General features: G+C 41.0%; 1 protein-coding gene across 1 annotated transcript in view; it reads right to left on the bottom strand.

Annotated features, from left to right (window-relative positions):
- Positions 1-21,592, bottom strand: part of kcnh1b (potassium voltage-gated channel, subfamily H (eag-related), member 1b) — a gene marked incomplete at both ends in the record, with an annotated part of 91,062 nt that overhangs the window by 62,923 nt on the left and 6,547 nt on the right. The window contains 6 exons of the mRNA XM_079808335.1: positions 402-831; positions 14,441-14,833; positions 16,696-16,814; positions 17,050-17,178; positions 17,259-17,365; positions 17,540-17,663. Of these exons, the coding sequence (XP_079664461.1) occupies positions 402-831; positions 14,441-14,833; positions 16,696-16,814; positions 17,050-17,178; positions 17,259-17,365; positions 17,540-17,663 (1,302 nt within the window). The remainder of the gene's footprint in view (positions 1-401; positions 832-14,440; positions 14,834-16,695; positions 16,815-17,049; positions 17,179-17,258; positions 17,366-17,539; positions 17,664-21,592) is intronic.

The raw sequence follows: 21,592 nt of genomic DNA on the forward strand, positions 1-21,592 counted from the left end.
GGGAGCATCTTCGAATTCTGCCAGTGCAGAAAAGTAGGGCCTTACCAGTATTAAGCATTAATGTAATTCATCATAGTGTTCTGCGTGCCGGAGTCTGGACAGAGTAATCTAGATCAGCACAGGGCTCTATATAGATCTGATGTTCCACTGAGAGTCTGTCAACGGCAGAGAAAGTGCCTGCAGTCCAAACTTTTACAACAAACACGGTGACACCAAACATCTTTACAGGGTTTTTTATATTAAATAAAACTAATAGCCTGCAGATTGGAGTTTTTCTGACTGTTTTTGTTTGAGGAAATTGATCCCTACAATAATGGACCTGTCAATCTTTTTTTATTCCAGAAAGTGCAATTTATATGCAACTTGAATTTCTTGTAGTGGTCGAGAAATGTTTTACTCACAGCCAATCATCATCATGGCCACGGCGAAGATCTTCTCTCCATCTGTGGTGGGGGCGATGTTCCCGAAGCCAATACTGGTCAGGCTGGTCATGGTGAAATACAATGAGGTGATGTAGAGCGAATCTTTGCTGGGACCCCCTTCCCACCTCCCTGTGCCACTGGTGTTGAAGCGATATGGTGTGCCGACGGATTCTCCCAGAAGATACAGCCAGCTGTCCGTACGGATCATGTTGGCTTCTTCATCTATGACCTCATAGTCACCGATGCTGTACCAGATGCAGGCCAGCCAGTGGGCAGCCAGGCCGAACACACAAACCAGCAACACCAGCACCGCCGCACCGTATTCAATGTAATGGTCCAGCTTACGGGCCACACGCCCGAGTCGCAACAAACGCACCACCTTCAGAGAACTGAAGAGGCTGCTGATGCCCTGAAAGAAATAATGAATTAGTGAATATTTTAGTTAGTGTTCATTTAGAAGATGATTTTACCCATAAAGACTTACAAAACAGTACAATTACTACAGGTCCAGTCCTGAAAGGGTCGTAAAGTAAACCATGGATGGTGACCCAGTGAATGGTTCTAAAATCTTTTTCTCTCATGGAATATTAACCAACTAAAAGCCTTTTCGCACCAAGATGAAGGTTCGGTCCAAAAATGTATGAATACGTTCAGATCGACATGAAGAGACTATTTTGATATGCTACATTGAATAGCAGAGGAAGTACTCGGAACATGATCGCTTGTCTCTGTACTCTTGTATTTGGTGTTGACTGAAAAACTCCATTATAGCCACGTTTCCACCGCAGGAACTTTCCCCCGGAACTAGGAACTTTGGGCTGGTACTCTGTGTGTTTTGACCACAGGAACCAGGGTCTAAATGGAGTTCCGGGTAAATATTTCCCCCTCCAAACGGCCCTGCTCCCGGGGTAGTACTTTTTAAAAGTTTGGGAACTTTCGGGGTGGGACTTGGGCGCTGAACATGCTGATTGGTTGAACTCACGCCGCATTTTATTTCAACCGGCAGTTTTAAAAGTCTTTTGTGAGGTTCACTCGTTCTACGTTCAGTAAATATCAGTCTTGCTCTTTCTGTCTGATGGCGCGCGTTCGTCTCAGCCATCTCACGGTCAATGTCCGTAATAGCTGATAATAACATACGTTGTCTTATTTTAAATCCAGCTTTACGAGCTTTCAGAATACGCTTTAGTGTCAGTGCTCGTCTCTTTTCCGCCAATTTGTAAATTACCTCTTTATTAAACCAATACATAACTACCAAAAGCAGTGCTGCTTGCATCTCCTCGTTATTGTTGCAGACAGTATCGCGCAAAAATTATTACTGTCCGTCGCTGACTGGGAGGAGCAGCCGCGCGCAGTCCTACATCACCGGACTAATTTGCCTAATCTTCCCGGTACTTTAGACCGCAGTGGAAACGCAGACAGTAGCAGATCTGGGGGGGGGGGGGGGGGGGGGTCCTGTAAAAAAGTTCCTGGTACAAATTGTTCCGGGTACTTTCTTTGGAAAGACGGCTTATGATTACAAAAATCTGATCGGCTGTTTGAAAAAAAGTAAATACTGTTTGACATCCTGTCTTCTCTATGACAAGCAGAAATGTAAAATTGAGCACCACCTTGTGTACTGCCATATGTTTGCTTTCCCATAAGCGCCACCTACTATCAGAGAGTGAATTTGCATTTTTATTCAGCCTGTCTACCATTTTTTTCCCCGTATTGGTCTGAACTAATTTGCATGCGCACCACGTAATTTTCACAATGCCAGTGTTTGGAAGGTTACTTTGGAAATGTAAAAGGTTACAGATTACAAGTTACCCTATTTAAAATGTAATGAGTAGTGTACCTATTTTAATTATTTTACTAAAGTAATGTAACTGATTACATTTGCGTTAATTCTGGCAGGTCACGTCAGTCAAGCTCGCATCAGCTGACTCTCAGCCTATCACAGCATCTATATATACAAAGATCAGCCATAACATTATGGCATAAGGCATAACAACACAATCCTAATATTATGTTGGTCCACCTTTTGCTGCCCAAACAGCCCTGACCCATGAAGGCATGGGCTCCTCTAGACCCCTGAAGGTGTGCTGTGGCATCTGGCATCAAAATGTTAGCAGCAGATCCTTTAAGTCCTGTAATTTAGGTGGGGCCTCCATGGATCGGAATTGTTTGCATCCCACAGATGCTCGATTTAATTGAGATCTGGGGAATTGGAAGGCCAAGTCATCACCTCAAACTCGTTGTTGTGCTCCTCAAACCATTCCTGAACCATTTTTGTTATGTGGCAGGGCGCATTATCCTGCTGAAAGAGGCCACAGCCACCAGGGAATACCATTTCCATGAAAGGGCGTACGTGGTCTGCAACAATGCTTAGGGAGGTGGTACGTGTCAAAGTAACATCCACATGGATGGCAGGACCCAAGGTTTCTCAGCAGAACATTTCCCAAACCTTCTTCCATTGCTCTATGGTGGAGTTCTGATGCTCACGTGCCCACTGTTGGTGCTTTCGGCGGTGGACAGGGGTCAACATGGGCACCCTGACTGGTCTGCATCTATGCAGCCCCATACGCAACAAACTGTGATGCACTGTGTATTGTGACACCTTTCTATCAGAACCAGCATTAATTTCTTGAGCAATTTGAGCTAGAGTAGCTTGTCTGTTTGATTGGACCACATGGGCCTTCGCTCCCCACGTGCATCAATGAGCCTTGGCCACCCATGACCCTGTCGCCGGTTCACCACTGTTCCTTCCTTGGACCACTTTTGATAGATACTGACCTCTGCAGACAACAACAAAACAATGTAGTATACATACCAGACCAGTATGTGGCGCTGTAATTCTGCCACAGAGATACACTAAAAACAGAAAAGAAGACTTGGAGCATGCGCATGCGGTGTCTGACTAGGGTCGAAACGTGGGGTGATGACTTCATCATTTCACAAAATATACGGATTGGCTGTACACACGAAAACTCAAGGGTGTCGGTTTCAGATTTATCCACTCTGGGACCTGGTTTCAAAAAATAGAAGTTTCAGGGTCTCAAAAAAACAGATCCGTCTGGATGAAACTCAGTTTATACAGCTAAACGCATCTCTGTGTGTACAGGCTCTTGGAGATGCTCTGACCCAGTCGTCTAGCCATCATAATTTGGCCCTTGTCAAACTCGCTAAAATCCTTACGCTTGCCCATTTTTCCTGCTTCTGACACATCAACTTTGATGACAAAATTTTCACTTGCTGCCTAATATATCCCACCCACTAACAGGTGCCATGATGAAGAGATAATCAGTGTTATTCACTTCACCTGTCATAATGTTATGTCTGATCCGTGTATAAGGTCCTTCAGTATTATCAGCAGCTCATCATGTTGCTCAGTAGCCAAATACCCCCCTCCATCCCCAGCTCCTCCTCTCGTCCGGTCTGGATTTGGCCTTCTGATTCCCCTTTGAATCAGACTAATTTCTCAAATTATGTGTACATTATTATTGAACATTAATGATATCTGCAATACATTTATGTTGGTTCTGTTCTGTTTACCCTAGGGGGGTTATCGCTGATCTCCCTGCTTTTATCCATGCTAGGCTAGGCTGCCCAGAGCAGAACCATCCCGCCAATCCGAACTGTATGCTAATTGTCAATCATCTTTGACGATAGTGGTCCTGAGAGAAATTATGTTTTTCTTCTTACTGATATAAATGGTATGAAATTGTAAAAATCTGCATAATATTCATTTGACCACTATGTGTGTGTGAACGGAAAACATAATGCCATTTAAGGCCTAATATTGATTTCTCACTGGCAACCCAAACAGACTTAAAATATTTACCTAAATACCTAAACTATTGTTTAGACTCAATAACCAATTGTTGTGTAGTTACTGTATATAGCTCTATTTTGCAAGTCAAAACGGGATAAACTAATAGAGAGATTTGTCCACTAGGTGGCGCTTAAGGTTAACATTCATCATAGGAGATTCTTCCTCAGGTTCGACATTGAAACCTTCGATGTTGATAGCATTTTAATAGTTGGCAAACATGTTTTGCGTTGAACTGTTATGTTTGCGCCCTTTTCTAATTCCTGGATTAAATCATTTTTAAATTTACAGCACTGGAATGCATTTTTTTCAACTCAGACAGGTTGTAGCCTAAAGCTTTCAGGTTCTATGGATTGATGTAATTGGCAGACGTGGTGCACTGCAATTTCAAACAAGAGAACTCAAAAGCATCAGAATAGCATTGCTTCACTAAACGGCCTCTAAGTGGCAAGAGACATCGATGGATTTAACCCCCCTTTGTAATCATCAACATTTTCATAAGTAAGTGTAATTTAATTACACATTTGTTTCTCAGTAACTATAACAGATTACAGTTACATTAATTTTGTAAATTATGTAACTCCATTACATGTTACTAGTTTCTCCCCAACACTGCACAATACCAACCAATACCAACTGAAAAATAGAACAGAAATTAACAATAGAACAAATACCCAGCTAACAAGGATATGTTCTGAAAACAGTTTGCTAATGTTCCCATTAAGTTATGAAATTGCTATTTCTGAATGTTTTCTGAACGTTCAAAACGTCCAGTTGTGAAAATGTTTTTTTCTTGGTTATGCGAACATTAATCATTTTATTATTCTTAAAACAGTATTAAAGACCAGATAACTTTGAATTAATTATATTAAGTGAAGTGAAGTGAAGTGACGTGAGGTCAAGTATGGTGACCCATACTAGGAATTTGTGCTCTGCATTTGAACCATCTAAGTGCACACACACAGTAGTGAACACACACAGAGCAGTGGGCAGCCATATTGCCCCCACCAACACTTCCTGCCAGACCTGAGACTTGAACCTGCAATCTTCGGGTTACAAGGCCGACTCTCTAACCATTAGGCCACGACTGGCCCTAATGTTACTGGAAGAACATTTGTTCATAACTTTGACAGAACCTTGCCAGAACGCAAGCCAAAGTTTTGAGAATGTTCCCTCCCAGCAAGCAATTTTGCATTTTAAAGATGTCTAATAGCCGTCCAAACACAGACATCTAACCATAGCCCAAGAATAGAATCTAGAACATGAAAATGTCAAAGAAATGAAACCAAACACCTTGTAATCACTGTTGAATTTGCTTACTTGATGGAATATCATACATCTCACAAGTTATTTTGGCAGAAACGGCATGTTACCAAATTCAAGGTTATTTTGGCTAGTAGTGGGTTATGCATAGCCGTATTATATCGTGTCTATAGTTAACAGAGACGGTGAAATTACGGCTATTGCTTGCTGGGCTGTTAGTTGGGTAAATATTTCCTAGCAGCAAATATTGTTCTAAACAACAGAAACAGGGCAAACACTTGGGCACTGCCGACCCCACTAACTAATGGTTTTCCATTTAAAGAGTGGTCAGAGAGTTTAAAGGGTTAGTTCACCCAAAAATGAAAATTCTGTCATCAATTACTTACCCTCATGTCGTTCGACAGCCGTCAGACCTCCGTTCATCTTCGGAACAGAAATGAAGATATTTTAGTTGAAATCTGACGGCTCTGAAAGGCCTCCATTGGCACAATGGCACGTTACACTCTCAAGACCCTTAAAAGGTACTAAAGACGTCGTTACAAAGTCCATCTCACTACAGTGGTTCTAAAATAACTTTATGAATCGGCGACAATAGTTTTTGTGCGCAAAAAAACCCTGAATAACGACTTACATAGTGATGACGATTTCAAAACATGGCCTCATGAAGCTTCGAAGCGTTATGAATCAGCGAGTTGAATCAGCGGTTTGAATCGCCAAATTTCAGCAGTTTGGCGGTTTGACACGCGATCCGAATCATCATTCGGCTCACTGATTCATAACGCTTCGAAGCTTCATGATGCCTTGTTTTGAAATCGTTATCACATTTCTGTTCCGAAGATGAACGGAGGTCTGACGGGTGTCGAACGACATGAGGGTAAGTAATTAATGACAGAATTTTCATTTTTGGGTGAACTAACCTTTTAAGTATCCTTGCAGTTGCTGTACACTCCTTTTATAATTAGCAAGCCAAAATTAGTATGTGATTGGCTCAAATCCAAATTGCGGAACAGTTAAGCGCGTCAATAGCGAGCAATACAAATAACAAATAGCTAAAATTTTACTTTTTACTAAAAGTACTGGTTGTAATTTCTGTTTTTGTACCTTATATAATTCCTTACTGTTAATGCATTTATATCTTGTTTTTCTGCTATTGACAGCTTAAATGTTATTGTGACAACTCTAGAAAGAGTTGAAAAAGCCCCATTTCCCTGCAGAAGCAGCACTACCCTGGCTGGGCTTTAACTGTATTCTGCCTGCAGCATCACCAGAGAAATGAAGGATAACTGGTGTTGACGTGCCCAGCACAGGCGTCCTCTGCTGCTGTGGGAACGAGGACTGTGTATGAGTGTTATAATCTCCTGCTCTGACACTCCTGCTCCCTAAAGGCTCTGCTACAGCGGCCTGACAGCTATGCAAAGCCCCAGAAAAAATACAGCTTTGAGTGTGCACTTCCTACCGAGGGATTAAATGAACGAGTCTATGCCAAAACCAAGACTGAGGACGGCACCTGACAGGTTGTGTGCGGTACTGTGCTAAAAGTCAACATGAAACTGAAAGTGACCCAAATTACTTTCTTAATACCAGTTTCTGATAAATCCATCCACATCATATTAAAGAAAAAATATCAAAAAGTCAAGTCAAGTCACCTTCATTTATATAGCGCTTTTCACAACACAGATTGCTTCAAAGCAGCTTTACAGTGATAATTGGTAATTCATTTTGAATTAGATGAAAAGCTAAAGTAAGTTTTTGATAGATTCATTTTTGTTGTAAAAACTGATTAGTTATTTAATTCGGCGCCATGTAAACAACACCATCCTCAACTAAAACAGAAAACCCCTAATGCCGGACCCCATCCGCACCGCAACAGCACCGCAACAGCACCTGGTGGCCGGAGAACGAAACCATGAAATAGGTTTGAAATAGTAAAAGCAATCGCTCATTTGCTCGTCTGTCATTGGCCCAAAAAGTAGTCCCGCTCCAGGCTAACACCATTGTATTAAACCAGTGGTTCCCAAACTGGTGTACTTGTACCCCTCTGCCACGGGCTGGGGGGCCACGTACAAATTGCATGCAGTGTCAGGGGTTTGGGCGGGCTTGCACCTGCATTGGCACATCAACTGCCTCAAGTTGCTAGCAGTACATCTTGCACTGAGCCGCCTCAAAAAGCCGCTACAGGGCAAAGATGTATTGGTCCGTACGGACAAAACTGCGACCGTTGCGTACATTAACTGGCATGGTGATCTACGCTCCCATTGCATGTCACCCACCAACTCCTCCTCTGGAATCAGAAGCATCTGAGGTCGCTTTGGGCCATTTATGTCCCCGGTGTGCTCAACCGCGTGGCCGACGAACTCTCACGAGCTGCGCTCCCGAGAGAGTGGCGACTCCACCCCCAGGTGGTCCAGCTGATCTGGAGACAGTTCGGAGAGGCTCAGGTCGACCTGTTTGCCTCTCCAGAAATGTCTCACTGCCAGTTGTTTTACTCCCTGACCGAGGGAACACCCGGCCTCGGGGTCTTCACAAATATGCGTTTCCCCCAGTGAGACTACTTGCACAGACCCTGTGCAAAGTCAGGGTGGACGAGAAGCATGTCTTGCTAGTTGCGCCCTACTGGCCCAACCAGACCTGAATCCCAGACTCAGCTCATCACGACAGCCCCTCCCTGGCAGATTCCTCTAAGGAAGGATTTTCTTTCTCAGAGAGAGGGCACCCAGTGGTACCTGAGTCCAGACCGCTGGAAACATCTGGACGGGACACAGAGGTTCTAGGTGACTTACCCCAAGAGGTACTTAACACCATCACTTTGGCTTGAGTACCGTCTACGAGACACGCTTAAGCATTGAAGTGGAACCTGTTTGTCGAGGTAAGAGAGTTCAGGAGGCTCACACAGGGCACTGGAAGGGGACAGCGCTCATGGCGTTTTGGTAGGGATTCCTATTCGTCAGTCTTCCCGACATGGCGTTGGAATTGACCGGCTGAATGGGAATGTCTCGGTATGTCTCCATATGTAAATATGGAACCCTCGTTCCCTGAAGGAGGGAATGGAGACGCCACGACTGCTGTACCCTGCTGGGGTGCCAGGTCACAGACTCGGCTCCTCTGCGAAAAACTGAATAATGCAACGCACCAGCTGCTCATTTATACCTGCGCTGCGAGACAGAGCAGCTGCTGCAATCATTGCATGTCAATGTGCATTGGCTCATTTAGTTACACTCAAAGTAGATTGGTCTCTCTGGCGAGAATCCTATTCTTCGGTCTTCCCGACGTGGCATCTCCATTCCCTCCTTCAGGGAACGAGGGTTACATACATAACCAAGACAATTCCACTACTAAAGATATTTAAATTGAGATTACACGTTAATTTTATTTAATTAATTAGCTTACTCAAATATTTCAAGTTCAGAGTAATTAAAATGTATGAGTACAAAATAAAAATCGAATTTCTTAACTTGAACTTTTTGATGTTACTGATTTCCTCAGATTTTTTTCAATTTTGCCAATTTCTTCGGTATTACAATACAGTCTGATTCCTGGAACAAAATGTTCATTCACTCATTCACTAATTGACAGCAAACTTGTATTCAGGTATGGATCTATGTGAAATGCCCTTTTAGTTTTTTACATTTTCAAATCAGACAATATAAAAACAAGTCCAGCCTTTTCTTCTCATTGAAAAATGAGTGAAATGGGTTGCAAAGCACATTTCATGATGACTTTAAGATCTGTATTTAAGCTGCTGGTTTGATATTTAATACCTAAAATCCAGTCTGTCACTCGCTGTGCCTCCTACAAAACTGGACTTATTTATAGACTACTACTACACTTTTCTGTTATAAAAAAAGAAGAAGCATGCAATGTGAAGCCGTTAAAAAATGTTTGGGGCGCTTAGACCTTTTACAATATACAGCTGTCAAGAAAAGAGCGTCCAGTTCCAACATACTGCTATCATTAAACTGATGTTTGTACAGAGCCACACACAAAGTGAACACAATCCATATTAACCATTTGTGCTCCTGAAGGAATCCTGAATCCCTCACTTATGAGGAGCCGGGATTATTAGAGTCTCTTTCTATTCTAGTATTCAAAGAATGTAAATGTCCACAGTTCAATTCAATCATTAATTATTGAACTGTGTGGCTCTTTCCACTGCAGTCTTCAGGAAACACAAATGCTATTGCTGTGGGCTTCAGAGACGCTGAATCAAAGTACATGAGCCACTAATGAGCATGACTTCTACATGACATTGCGTTTGAGTGGGGATAATAAGTCTAGTAGCTGCTGATTTTGGCCTACAGACTCAATGTTCTGATGCAAATGGCCTTATATATTGACAATGTCATTTGTGTTCTTGGCAAGAGGTTCATATAGTTAAAGAAACAGCTCATACACCGATCAGACATAACATTAGGAATCTGTGTGAAGTGAATACCACTGAGTGTCTCTTCATCATGGCACCTGTTAGTGGGTGGGATATATTAGGCAGCAAGTGAGCATTTTGTCCTCAAAGTTGATGTGTTAGAAGCAGGAAAAATGGCAAGCGTAAGGATTTGAACGAGTCTGACAAGGGCCAAAATTTGTGAGGGCTGGACGACTGGGTCAGAGCATCTCCAAAACTGCAGCTCTTTTGGGGTGTTCCCGGTCTGCAGTGGTAAAAAAGCTCAGAGGAAGGAACAGTGGTGAATCGGCGACAAGGTCATGGGCGGCTGAGGCTCATTGATACATGTAGGGAACAAAAGCTGGTCCATGTGGTCCGATCAAACAGACAAGCTACTGTAGCTCAAATTGCTAAAAAAAGTTAATGCTGGTTCTGATAGATAGGTGTCAGAACACACAGTGCATCAGAGTTTTTTGTGTATTGGCGGCATTGCCCGCAGACCAGTCAGGGTGCCAATGCTGTCCCCTGTCCACCGCCAAAAGCACCAACAGTGAGCATGTGAGCATCAGAACTGGACCACGGAGCAATGTAAGAAGGTGGTCTGCTCTGATGAATCACGTTTTCTTTTACATCACGTGGATGGCCGGGTGCACGTGCGTCGCTTACCTGGGGAACACATGGCACCAGGATGCACTATGGGAAGAAGGAAAGCCGACGGAGGCACTGTGATGCTTGGGCAATGTTCTGCTGGGAAACCTTGGGTCCTGTCATCCATGTGGATGTTTTGGCAGAAAAAGGGGACCAACACAATGTTAGGAAGCTGGTCATATTGTTATGCCTGATCGGTGTAGGTGCCATTAACTGTGAATATGCAGATCCATAGGGAGATTGAAAACACCTTAAAACTTAAAAAAGCTTCTCAATTATAAACCCATGTTTGATGCACTAATCATTGACAACAAAGTTTCACGCCGTCTGCAGTGCAGCATAAGCTGCAAGTAAAGCTATGCTTGAATGAGCTGGGCGCCGCACAACAACGGGAATGATGGCTGCTGGGATCCACTAGCCATTAATGATAATGGCTTCTGAGGGGCATGAAGTTATGAACCACTGACACTGGGTTTTACAGGGTGCAAAGCCTTTGTCTCCTGTGGAGGTTTCTTTTGTGGTAAACCGCAGCGATTCTATGCATGATGTAGCATTATCACTCACAGAAAAAAATCACTGCCAGCTTCATTCACAGAGGTCCCGAGGGAAATACCTGACATGCTAGGATGAAATCAATCCTGAAAACGCCGCTTCAGTGCGGCAAAGCCATCAAGACTGACTGCGTGGCAATAATGCAATTTCAGCAGAAAGATTGAGACTGACAAGGGCTCATGCTTTCAGACACCACTTCAATATTCCTGTAGTTTTTGAAATAGCACTTACAAAACTATACACTATCAGAGAAAAAAAAAATGTCACTGGATACTTACTATTCTAAGGTGCTAATATGTCAAGTTAAGTCAAATTTATTTGTATGGTGCTTTTCCAAATACACATTGTTTCAGAGCAGCATTATAGAAAGTCTTGCCTTTGTACTTTACTATAAAACAAATTTTAGGGCTTGGCGATAAGACAATATATAGAAATGATTTTCCAGATTTAGATATAACTTTATTTATAGTGTTTATAGTCTAGCACACGTGTCACTCAGCTTGTATTACATATTCAACAGTGTAATTATATTGTATTACAGTGTAATTATTTTATTGTATTACACTCTCTAAAAATTATTGCATTACTTATTACTGTCACGGGTGGCTGAATTGAAGTGCATGTGATACGAGTAGAAGTTAGAAGTTAGTAGAAGTTAGGAGAATCGCAGGAAATAAACTAGAACTCAACCACATTAACAGACGACAACAGACAAATGAATAAGGGAAACTCAAGGCTTAAATAGCAAAAGTAATCAAAAGAGAAACAGAACAGGTGCGTAGAATTAGGAACTATATGGAAACTAATTCACAAACAGGGAAACTAACTAAGAACTCAGGCATACGAGAAAAGAGCAAAAGAAAAACAAAACTAAAACAGAAGTAAACATTACAATTTATAATTACTTTCTAAATCCCATATCAGCCTCAACCAGTGGAACAATACAAGGATAAAAATGAAACTGCTCTTTTAATTCTTTCAAATAAACAATATAAAATTGCATAAATTATTCTTGAACTAACCAAAGTATTTAAAGGGAGAAGGTTACATTAAAAACGACTGTATTATATAGAATTGTTTTTATAGTGTTTCTACTTTTTCAAGGGGAAAGTAATTAATTAATTAATTAATTAATTAATTGCTTAGTAATGCATTACACCCGACACTGGTCAAACTCTTCCCCTGGAGGGTCAGTGTCCTGCAGATTTTAGCTCCAATCAGCTCAAAAACACCTGTCTGGAAGTTTGCAGTGATCCTGAAGGCCTTGATTAGTTGGTTCAGGAGTGTTTAAAAAGGGTTGGAGCTAAATTCTGCACATATAACTGCACCGCAGGGACTTGAGCAAACATCTGAGCAATTAAGAGATTTAAGTACCGGTCACACTACACTTTTCATTCCATTGACTTGCATTCAAACACATTTGAATCCATGATACCGTAAACGCAAGCTCATGTGAAGAGGAGGCTTGGCCACGGACCCTATGGTCATCCCTGTGCCCCCCTCCGGAACCAGGGAGACGGACTTGAAAATAGCATTTGCTATTAATATTATAATTTTCTCACTCAGACCACTGCCGCCGGCTGCTACTTCTGCTACTGATTGCTTTTAGAGGGAAAAGCTACCCAACACTGCTGGTCTAGGATCTGTAATCCTCGTAATCCTCTGTAAGAATTCGTAATAATAGCATATTATTAGCGAAAAAGAGTTGGCAAAAGATTGTGTGTTTATCTGTATTTGCACTCGTCAAATGATTCAATTTCCAACGTGTTTTCACTTCGGTGAGAAATGTAGCCAATCACAGACATGTAATTTGATTTCTACAAAGCAAATGGCCAATCACAGGTGTTGAAGTTAAAATCCACTCACCGCTGGAGTGTTTATCCAGTGCTGAGTTCTGCACACGCACAAATCCTCTCTAAGTGTAGACATCATGTGAATAAGAGATTCATTGTGTTATCAGCTTCACTGATTAATATAACTGAACTTTGTGAGATTGCGTTCATTAATGAGTGACAGCTTTTAGTGATAATAAAGAGAGTGCACTTTATAAAAAATAATTATTAGGCCTATAATATATTCAGAATATCCTGTCCAACCTTTAATTTAAACTAATAACTGTTTGCTTCACTCGTGTTTTCCCCTATTAACGCCAGTCATGCAGCTCTTTTGCCACTCAGTCCGGCTGAAGGGGCATGTTCCGGCGGGAAAGTGACGGCGATGTATACCCTCTATAGAAAATGTATATGTCATGGCTTGACCTCAGCTGAAATAACAATGAAAACTTTATACATTGAAGTGAGGTAGATTGTATATTTTTCATTTTGGATTTATTATTTGTTTTATGTTGAATTTAAGTTTTTCAAAAAGTCGGTATAAGTCTAGAATGCCAGAGGATTTAAATATTGGTTAATTTTGTACTATTACTGGAGTAAGCAATTCTCTAAAAGTATTAATGAAAATATGATTGGTTGCCACACGTGAAAAGTCTAAAAAATAGTCTGAAATGTCTTGGTTAGATAGTAAATGGTTAGTTTTGTTAGGTGAGTGTAAAAAAAAATCTCAAAATGCATCAATGACGATATGATCGGTTATCTTAAGTGAAAAATGGTCAAAGAGTAGGATGTGAGTTTCCAAATTTAATTCACAGTCATTTCAACAACAATGTTGAGAAATATATGAAATGTTTTTAATTTCAGTTAGTAAAGTCTCTGATTTACTATTTTTTTATGTCTTTCCTTACTGTGGTTGAACATAACTTATATTGTGGTAAAGATTTTGGTTCCATCGCCCATCTCTGAGAAGTTTAAACAGGGAGCTTCTAGAAAGTCAACACATAATGCTTTGGTCTCCCAGTGAGTAAAGCCGCAGAACCGGATTTCACCAAGTGCAACATGTTCCTGGAACAATATTCCAATCAACCAATCAGATTTGAGGGATAAGTTTACAGTTTATGTCAAGTTTAGGATTCCAAACAGGGTTAGGTGCTTCTACATCAGTGTTATTCACATATCATTTCCCTCCGATTTTAGGGATAAGATATGGGTAGGTTAAGTTTAGGGGTAGGAATAGGAAAAGGGTTAGGAGGACCAGGATGTTAAATTTTTGGGCCATGATGTTGTTCCAGGATCAACAAATTATGTTGAATAATCTGTTTAACTCAGCAAAATCAGAATGTGCAAGTAAGCCAGAGGTAAGGAATAAAAACTCAATATTGGCAGTAACAGGGGCCATATGTACTTTTTAGGGGTAGATAAAGTACAAAGTTGTCCCTTCAAGGGTACTGCCCCAGTGACAACCTGTTGTATCCCTAAAGGTATTTTTTTCTGACATTTCTGAACAATCGGTGGAGAATTCCAGAAGAAAACTCACCTCGTCAACATTCTCAAAGGCATTAATGACGTCGTAAGGAAGACAGGAGAGGAGGTCAATGACGAACCAGGTCTTCACGTAGTTCATGCGGATGAGCTTTGGGTCTGAGATCACCTCTCCAGCGGGTCCAACAAAGGTGGTGTGGAAGTTGAGCACAATGTCCACCAGGAAAATCACATCCACAATGCTGTCTACTACCAGCCACGTGACGTTGTTTTGCTTGGTCTTGAAGGACACGTTGTAGGGAACCATAATGGCCGTGTAGAAGGTGAGGATGAGAATCACCCAGTCCCAGGTAGTTTTGAAGGTGCAGTAATGCAGGATAATGTGAGGAGGTGTTTTCGGAGCCTCTTGCTTGTACTGCGGGAGGATGTCTGAGCCTAGCTGCAATACCTGATAGAGAATTAGAAGAGGACAGAGTAACTATCTGGAAAAAAGTTATGAACATTATGGGAGACAGCAAGAGAACATTTCCTCTGGCTACAAATGGCATACTGATGTATTTGAGCATAAACTCGAGAGATTGACAGAAACTTTGATTGAGAGGGACATGACTGTTTCCGCACATTTGTGACAGTGACAGCATGAATCTGGGAATGGAGATTTGCACACACTTGCTTCTATCTAAAGGAACATAAGCCCAGTGCAGACAAGAAGACAGAAGAAGCTCATCACCCTTTCAAGTCTGCAACAAAAAAGCCCCAGATCATAGACAGCTCAGTGTGTGGGTGCATCTCAATCAGCTCCCTAGTTTAGTAGTCAGGGTACTGATCTGGGAGTTGACTATTTCAAGAGCTGTTTTAATCACAAACTCCTTCCAGGGCCCCAAAATGTTAGCTCCCTAAAAAGCCCCACAAAGCACAGTGAAAACCAGGGAGCATCGATGCTCACTATGTTCCATTAACGGAAGTTCTGAAGTGTGAAACATAAATCACGTGAGCCATTTCACTACACATAACAACACACGATAGATGATTTTTAAAATACAAACCATTATTTAATTATATTTCAGAATAAACATATATCACTACACAGGTAATGAACATAATCTTGCTAACATTTAATATTGCATGTATACTTAACAAGAAAAGTATTTATAATAATAATTAATAACATTAACAGATAATGTCAGAAATATATCAGTTCTGCTGTTGTTTATAAATGCCAGTAGTGATATTGTACAATGAGGATGTTGTCATGTCACCATCAGTGTCCCAATGTCCTTTCCAGTGCCCAAATTCACGTTTGACGTACATGTAACGCAACCAATCACAGTTTGCTTTGTTCCGCGCCATGTCTGGGGCGTGAAAATGTGAAGTCAATGTCTCTGCATTAACAGACCGGAGTGCATCTACCAATTATTAATTCAAGAACATTGTGCAAGTTTACTACAACAATGGAGCCGCAAACTTCTGTTTCCAGAAAAGTGAAGAGAACCACAATGAACAAAAGTTAGTAAAAAAAGCCAGTACTACTTAGAAGTGAGCTCTCCAACTACTATTTCACTGCCTCTTTTCCCATCATGGTGTATATTTAAAATAGCCTTAGCAACACAACTGCCATTTTATTGTTAAAAAAAGTCTAAAATGTATTTTCAACCACAATAAATCCAACCACAGAATGAATGAAGATTTGAAACTTTGAAGCTTCCTTCTGTGTGTGTGAGTGAGAACAGAGTTTTGAGAACACACGTGCTGTTGGCGATGAGAATGATTTTGTAATCTACACTATGATTTCAACACACTGAAAAGAACGTGAAACAAGAAACTGCGGGAGGAAATTCACTAATGCTGTCATTAGCCCATTCCACTCCTTAGTTCCCTATATCTAACTGTGAACACTGACTCAATACAATAATGTGGTTTGCAAGAATCTCTTAACACCCTCACAGAAGCGCTTGTCAATGCGGGAGTCTATTGTTGTTGCCGTCACCAGTAGTTTGATGTCGTTGTTCTGTCCTTTCAGGCTTATTTACGAGCTGAGCGCGAAAAAAGAATCTCCATGCATACAGTGCACATGCACTATGCTGAAGAAAGAGTGCCGATGCAGGAACTGAGGGGGACGTTCATATGCAGTGTGTCACGTGAGCAGCAACCGCACATGTTGGAGATTTATCTCAAGACAGCAGAGGGGCTTTTGGGATTGCAGCACACACTCGTGGCCAAGAGTGCTCAGGTATAAATGGATGGAGTGTTCTTTTGATGAAAGTGCTTGAACACACACACACACACACAACAGTGATCACAAACACGTACCTCGGCCAGACGGGAGTGCTTGTGGACGTTCTCGCCCTTGTGGACAGTCGGCGCCAGCTGCTGTAAAACACCACGGCTGCTGGTCAATGCCCGTGTCAGGCGAGCAAACTTTCCCCAGCCTTAATTCATATAAAAAGGGGAAATGGTTAGAGAAAAATACATGTGTAATGTCAGGAGTGTTTATAAATCAGTATTTTAAAATGGGAAGTTTAATTCCTGCATGGTAGTCTATTGTTCCAGCTGTGAAAACAACATCCTTAATAAATCTGTTAATATCTAAAGTCAAACACCCAACCAGGTGCAATTTATGCCTGATGAAACGCTTTGGGTGATGGGAAATGTGTCAAAACAAACCTTTCGATGAGTCATCTTCAATAGGCTGCTTGAATGCAGTGATATCGCTGAAGGTGCAGAGAAAAAGTACAACTTTGTCCTGTTCATTTCGGATGGGAGCAATTTTGATGAAGAACCACACTGGCATCCCTGCAATATCAGCAGTTTTTTAATGTCTTGATAAATATAAACATAAACTCTTTTCAAATGATTTCAAATAGCCAACTCACGGTTCTTCTTGTACATGAGTATTTCAAAGGAGTTCATCTCATAGTTCTCAAAGGTCTGACGGACTTTCTCACAGGTTTCTTTGTCAGTGAGTTCACCATACATGAAGCTGAGAGAAGAACAAAGAGGCATATATAACCAAGAATCTCTATAAACTACTGAGCCATAAAATCCATTAAGGTTGCGGTGAGTCTCCATTACATGGTTATGGGTTGTCATTTGTTGTCATATGGGTTGACACTTAGACGCAGTTTAATTATAAAGAAGAAAAACAGGGACGAACCTGCATGTGCTGCTCTTCTGCATGACTTCAGCACGATGGTAACCAGACAGCTTGCAGAATCCATCATTGCTGTAGACGATAGGCCAATCCACAATTTGGGCATTCCCCAAAACAAAATTGGTGTCTGCCAGAAAGGAATGATACATTATTTTTATAGTATGATTACATTACGTTGGGTCAGCAATGATATAGGGTTCTCAAGGTCAAGACTTAATTCTAATATAAGTAATAAAACACTAGCTCCCACATTCACCTTAAAGGAGTAGTTCACTTCAGAATTAAAATTTCCTGACAATTTACTCACCCCCACGTAATCCAAGATGTTCATGTCTTTCTTTCTTCAGTTGAAAAGAAATTAAGTTTTTTTTTGAGGAAAACATTCCAGGATATTTTTCTCCCCATAATGGACTTCAATGGGGTCAAACGGGTTGTTCCAAATTGCAATTTCAACGCAGCTTCAAAGAGCTCTACACAATCCCAGACGAGGAATAAGGGTCTTATCTAGCCAAATGATTTATCGTTTAAAAAAAAAAAAAATAATTAATATACTTTTTAACCACAACTGTTTGTATTACGCTGCTCTGCGATGCATCACATTTTACGTAATCATGTTGGAAAGGTCACACGTGACGAAGGCGGAAGTACCGTGGTAGGGCGAAAAGCTCCAACTTCAAAATCACTGGCATTGTCAAAACATCATTGTTTTACCTTTTTCTGTGAAGGGCATTTCACATAGTCTGTGCACGTTTGCTTTGTAAACACTTGATCTGTACTTTCGCCTACGTCACGTGTGACCTTTCCAACGCGATTACATAATACGGGGCGCATTGCAGAGCAGAGCAAGACAAACATTTGTGGTTAAAAAGTTTTTTTGTTTTTTTTTAAATGACCAATGGTTTGGCCAGATAAGACCTTTATTCCTCGGCTGGGATCGTGTATAGTTCTTTGAAGCTGCATTGAAACTGCAATGTGGGCCTTCAACCCGTTGAACCCCGTTGAAGTCCACTATATGGAGAAAAATCCAGGAATGTTTCCCTCAAAAACCTTAATTTCTTTTCGACTGAAGAAAGACAGACATTAACATCTTGGATGACATGGGGGTGAGTAAATTATCAGGAAATTTTAATTCTGAAGTGAACTAATCCTTTAAGGTGCGGTCACATTAGTGAAATTTCACAGGGCAAAAAAGATCCTTCGTCCATTAGCAATGTTTGAAGCACGGCTCACAGAGAAGTCACTTTCAAACCATGCAGTTTTCTGTTCGTCAACATGGCGAATTCACGTGACCAGCTTCAACACAATGTGAAATCTGTGTAGGGAAATCTTTCGCAAAAATTTGCTGAACAATGGTAAATGTGACCGCAACTTTACTCAAAATAAACAATTCCCATGGGTGAATGCTAAAAACATATTTAACACATAGAAAACCATTGTGTTTGATGATCATCTTTATTAATCTCAGGAGCTGTAAATTATTTTACCAGGTTTGGCTAATTACCTCTGGTTACCTTAGCCCCTTACCACAAGTATGTGCACATTCCCAAACCCTTCAGCTAGCAACTATTCTGAGCTGTGACATAATATAAATCCATTTAACATATCCAACATCTACTATATTATAAAGACATATTTCTACAGCTATTAAAACACAGCTACTTTTGAATGGCCAGTATGAACTTGTACATTGTAAATCCGACAAAGTTGGCAAAACTAAAAAAAAATGTAGGTAACACTGCAAAAAATTATTTTCTTATTTAGTATTTTTGTCTTGTTTCCAGTCCAAATATCAAAAAATTCTTAAATCAAGATGCATTTACTAGATAGGTACAATGACATAAGATATTTTTTCTTGTTTTCTGGAAAATAAAATCAAAATGAAGTGAGTATTTGCTTAAAACAAGCAAAAATATCTTAGAAAAACCGATATCTGTCCCAAACAGAAATAATTTTTCTTACAACATTAGCAGATAATTCGCTTCATTTTGATTTTTTTATTCCCAGAAAACATGAAATAACATCTTATGTCATTTCACTTATCTATTAAAAAGTAATCTAGTGGAATTTTTTGATATTTGGTGAATTTCAGTAAATCAGTTACATACATTTATTTAAGTTAAGAAATTGAAAGTTTAAGTGAGCAAAACTGGCAGATATATAGTTTTAACTCATACATTTTAGTAAACTAATTCATACATTTAACTTAAAATGATCATGCAATCTCAATTTAGCTAGTGCAATAAATACTTACTTGCTAATTGGTAACATGATGCTTTGATAGCATTAGCATTAGCATAGCACTTGCTGAATAAGTACGGCAATATAGAACATTTAACATATATCTGTTCTCAAACTAAGCTCATGCTCCACTCGTCACATGATGGAAACCCTATAAAAAACCATAACATTACAGAAACTCTTCTAAACTAGCATAATAAAACATTAAACACTACTAACTCTTACACTTAACATTAATCTTGCACAAAAAATCATTATATGTGACCCTGAACCACAAAACCAGTCATAAGTTGCACGGGTATATTTGTAAAACAATACATTGTATGGGTCAAAATTATAGATTTTTCTTTTATGCCAAAAATCATTAGGATATTAAGTAAAAATCATGTTTCATTAAGATATTTTGTAAATTTCCTACTATATACCACACAAGTATTATTATTAGTAATATGTATTGCTAAGGACTTCATTTGGACAACTTTAAAGGCGATTTTCTCAATATTTAGACTTTTTTTCACCCTCAGATTCCAGCATGAGCTTAGTTTGAGAACAGATATATGTTAAATGTTCTATATTGCCGTACTTATTCAGCAAGTGCTATGCTAATGCTAATTTTTAAATAGTTGTACCTCGGCCAAATATTGTCCTATCCTAACAAGCCATACATCAATGGAAAGCTTATTTATTCAAGATGATGTATAAATCTTCATTAAAAATGTACCCTTATGACTGGTTTTGTGGTCCAGGGTCACATATAACACTTAATTTTAGCATTTACTCTCCCTTTTGAGTGTCATGGCAAAGCATGCTGGGAAATACAAATCCCAGCCAAGTTTCGGTTAAATTTAAGTTTGTCTAAACAAGTTCATAAAACGTCTCGGTTACGTATGTAACCCTCGTTCCCTGAAGGAGGGAACGGAGACGTACGTCGGAACTGACCGACGAATTGGGATCTGTCTTCAGAGACCAGTCTACTTCGAGTGTATTAGAAACGAGCCAATTGTATTGGCATGCGGTTCACGCACCGCCCCGCACCGCGGGTATAAACACGGAAGTCGAGTACCGCATATTGCTTTTCCAACTGAGGAGCCGAAAAAGTGACTCGCCCCTTCAGCGGAAGCACAGCACCTGGCGACGGGACGTACGTCTCCATTCCCTCATTCAGGGAATGAGGGTTACATACGTAACCGAGACGTTCCCTTTCAGTCGGTCACGTTCGACGTACGTCGGAACTGACCGACGAATTGGGATCCCTACCAACACGCCAGAGATGCTGGCCCTTCCAGGGCCCTGCCTGAACTCACTGGACCACTCCTATGTTGGAGTGGGAGTCAGGGCTCCCGGCAGGGAAGGCCAGTCACTGCTGTTCCTGCAAGACCCACTCTGCGTGACTACTGGATAACGCTGGGAAGCGTGCCAGTCTCAGGGAGATGGAACGCTGCGGAGCCACGTCCTCCAAGGGAGGAGAGGTGGAATACTCATAAGGACTAACCTATCAGGGTAGTGCAACATATGGCAGTCTCTGGGGTGGATCCAACCTGGTCCCAGGGGGGAAAGAACACACCCAGAGACGACAGAGCGGGGCTCTGTCAAGGGAAAGACACGGGGCTAGCCGAGTAGGGTAGCAGGTACCGTGGAATACACATATGGGGTCGCCGTGAGGGGACCAACACATATGGAACCCAGCCTACACACACGTTCCACAAGCATACGGGTGCAGGCCTGGCGTCAGACGGCCGCAACGTCTGACACCGAAGGGGTGACGGAGGAGCTTGACAGGGTTCACCATTCTGGGGAACACAACTGGAGAAGATAAAC

This window comes from Gobio gobio (assembly GCF_949357685.1).
Source record: "Gobio gobio genome assembly, chromosome: 24".
NCBI lineage: Eukaryota > Metazoa > Chordata > Actinopteri > Cypriniformes > Gobionidae > Gobio > Gobio gobio.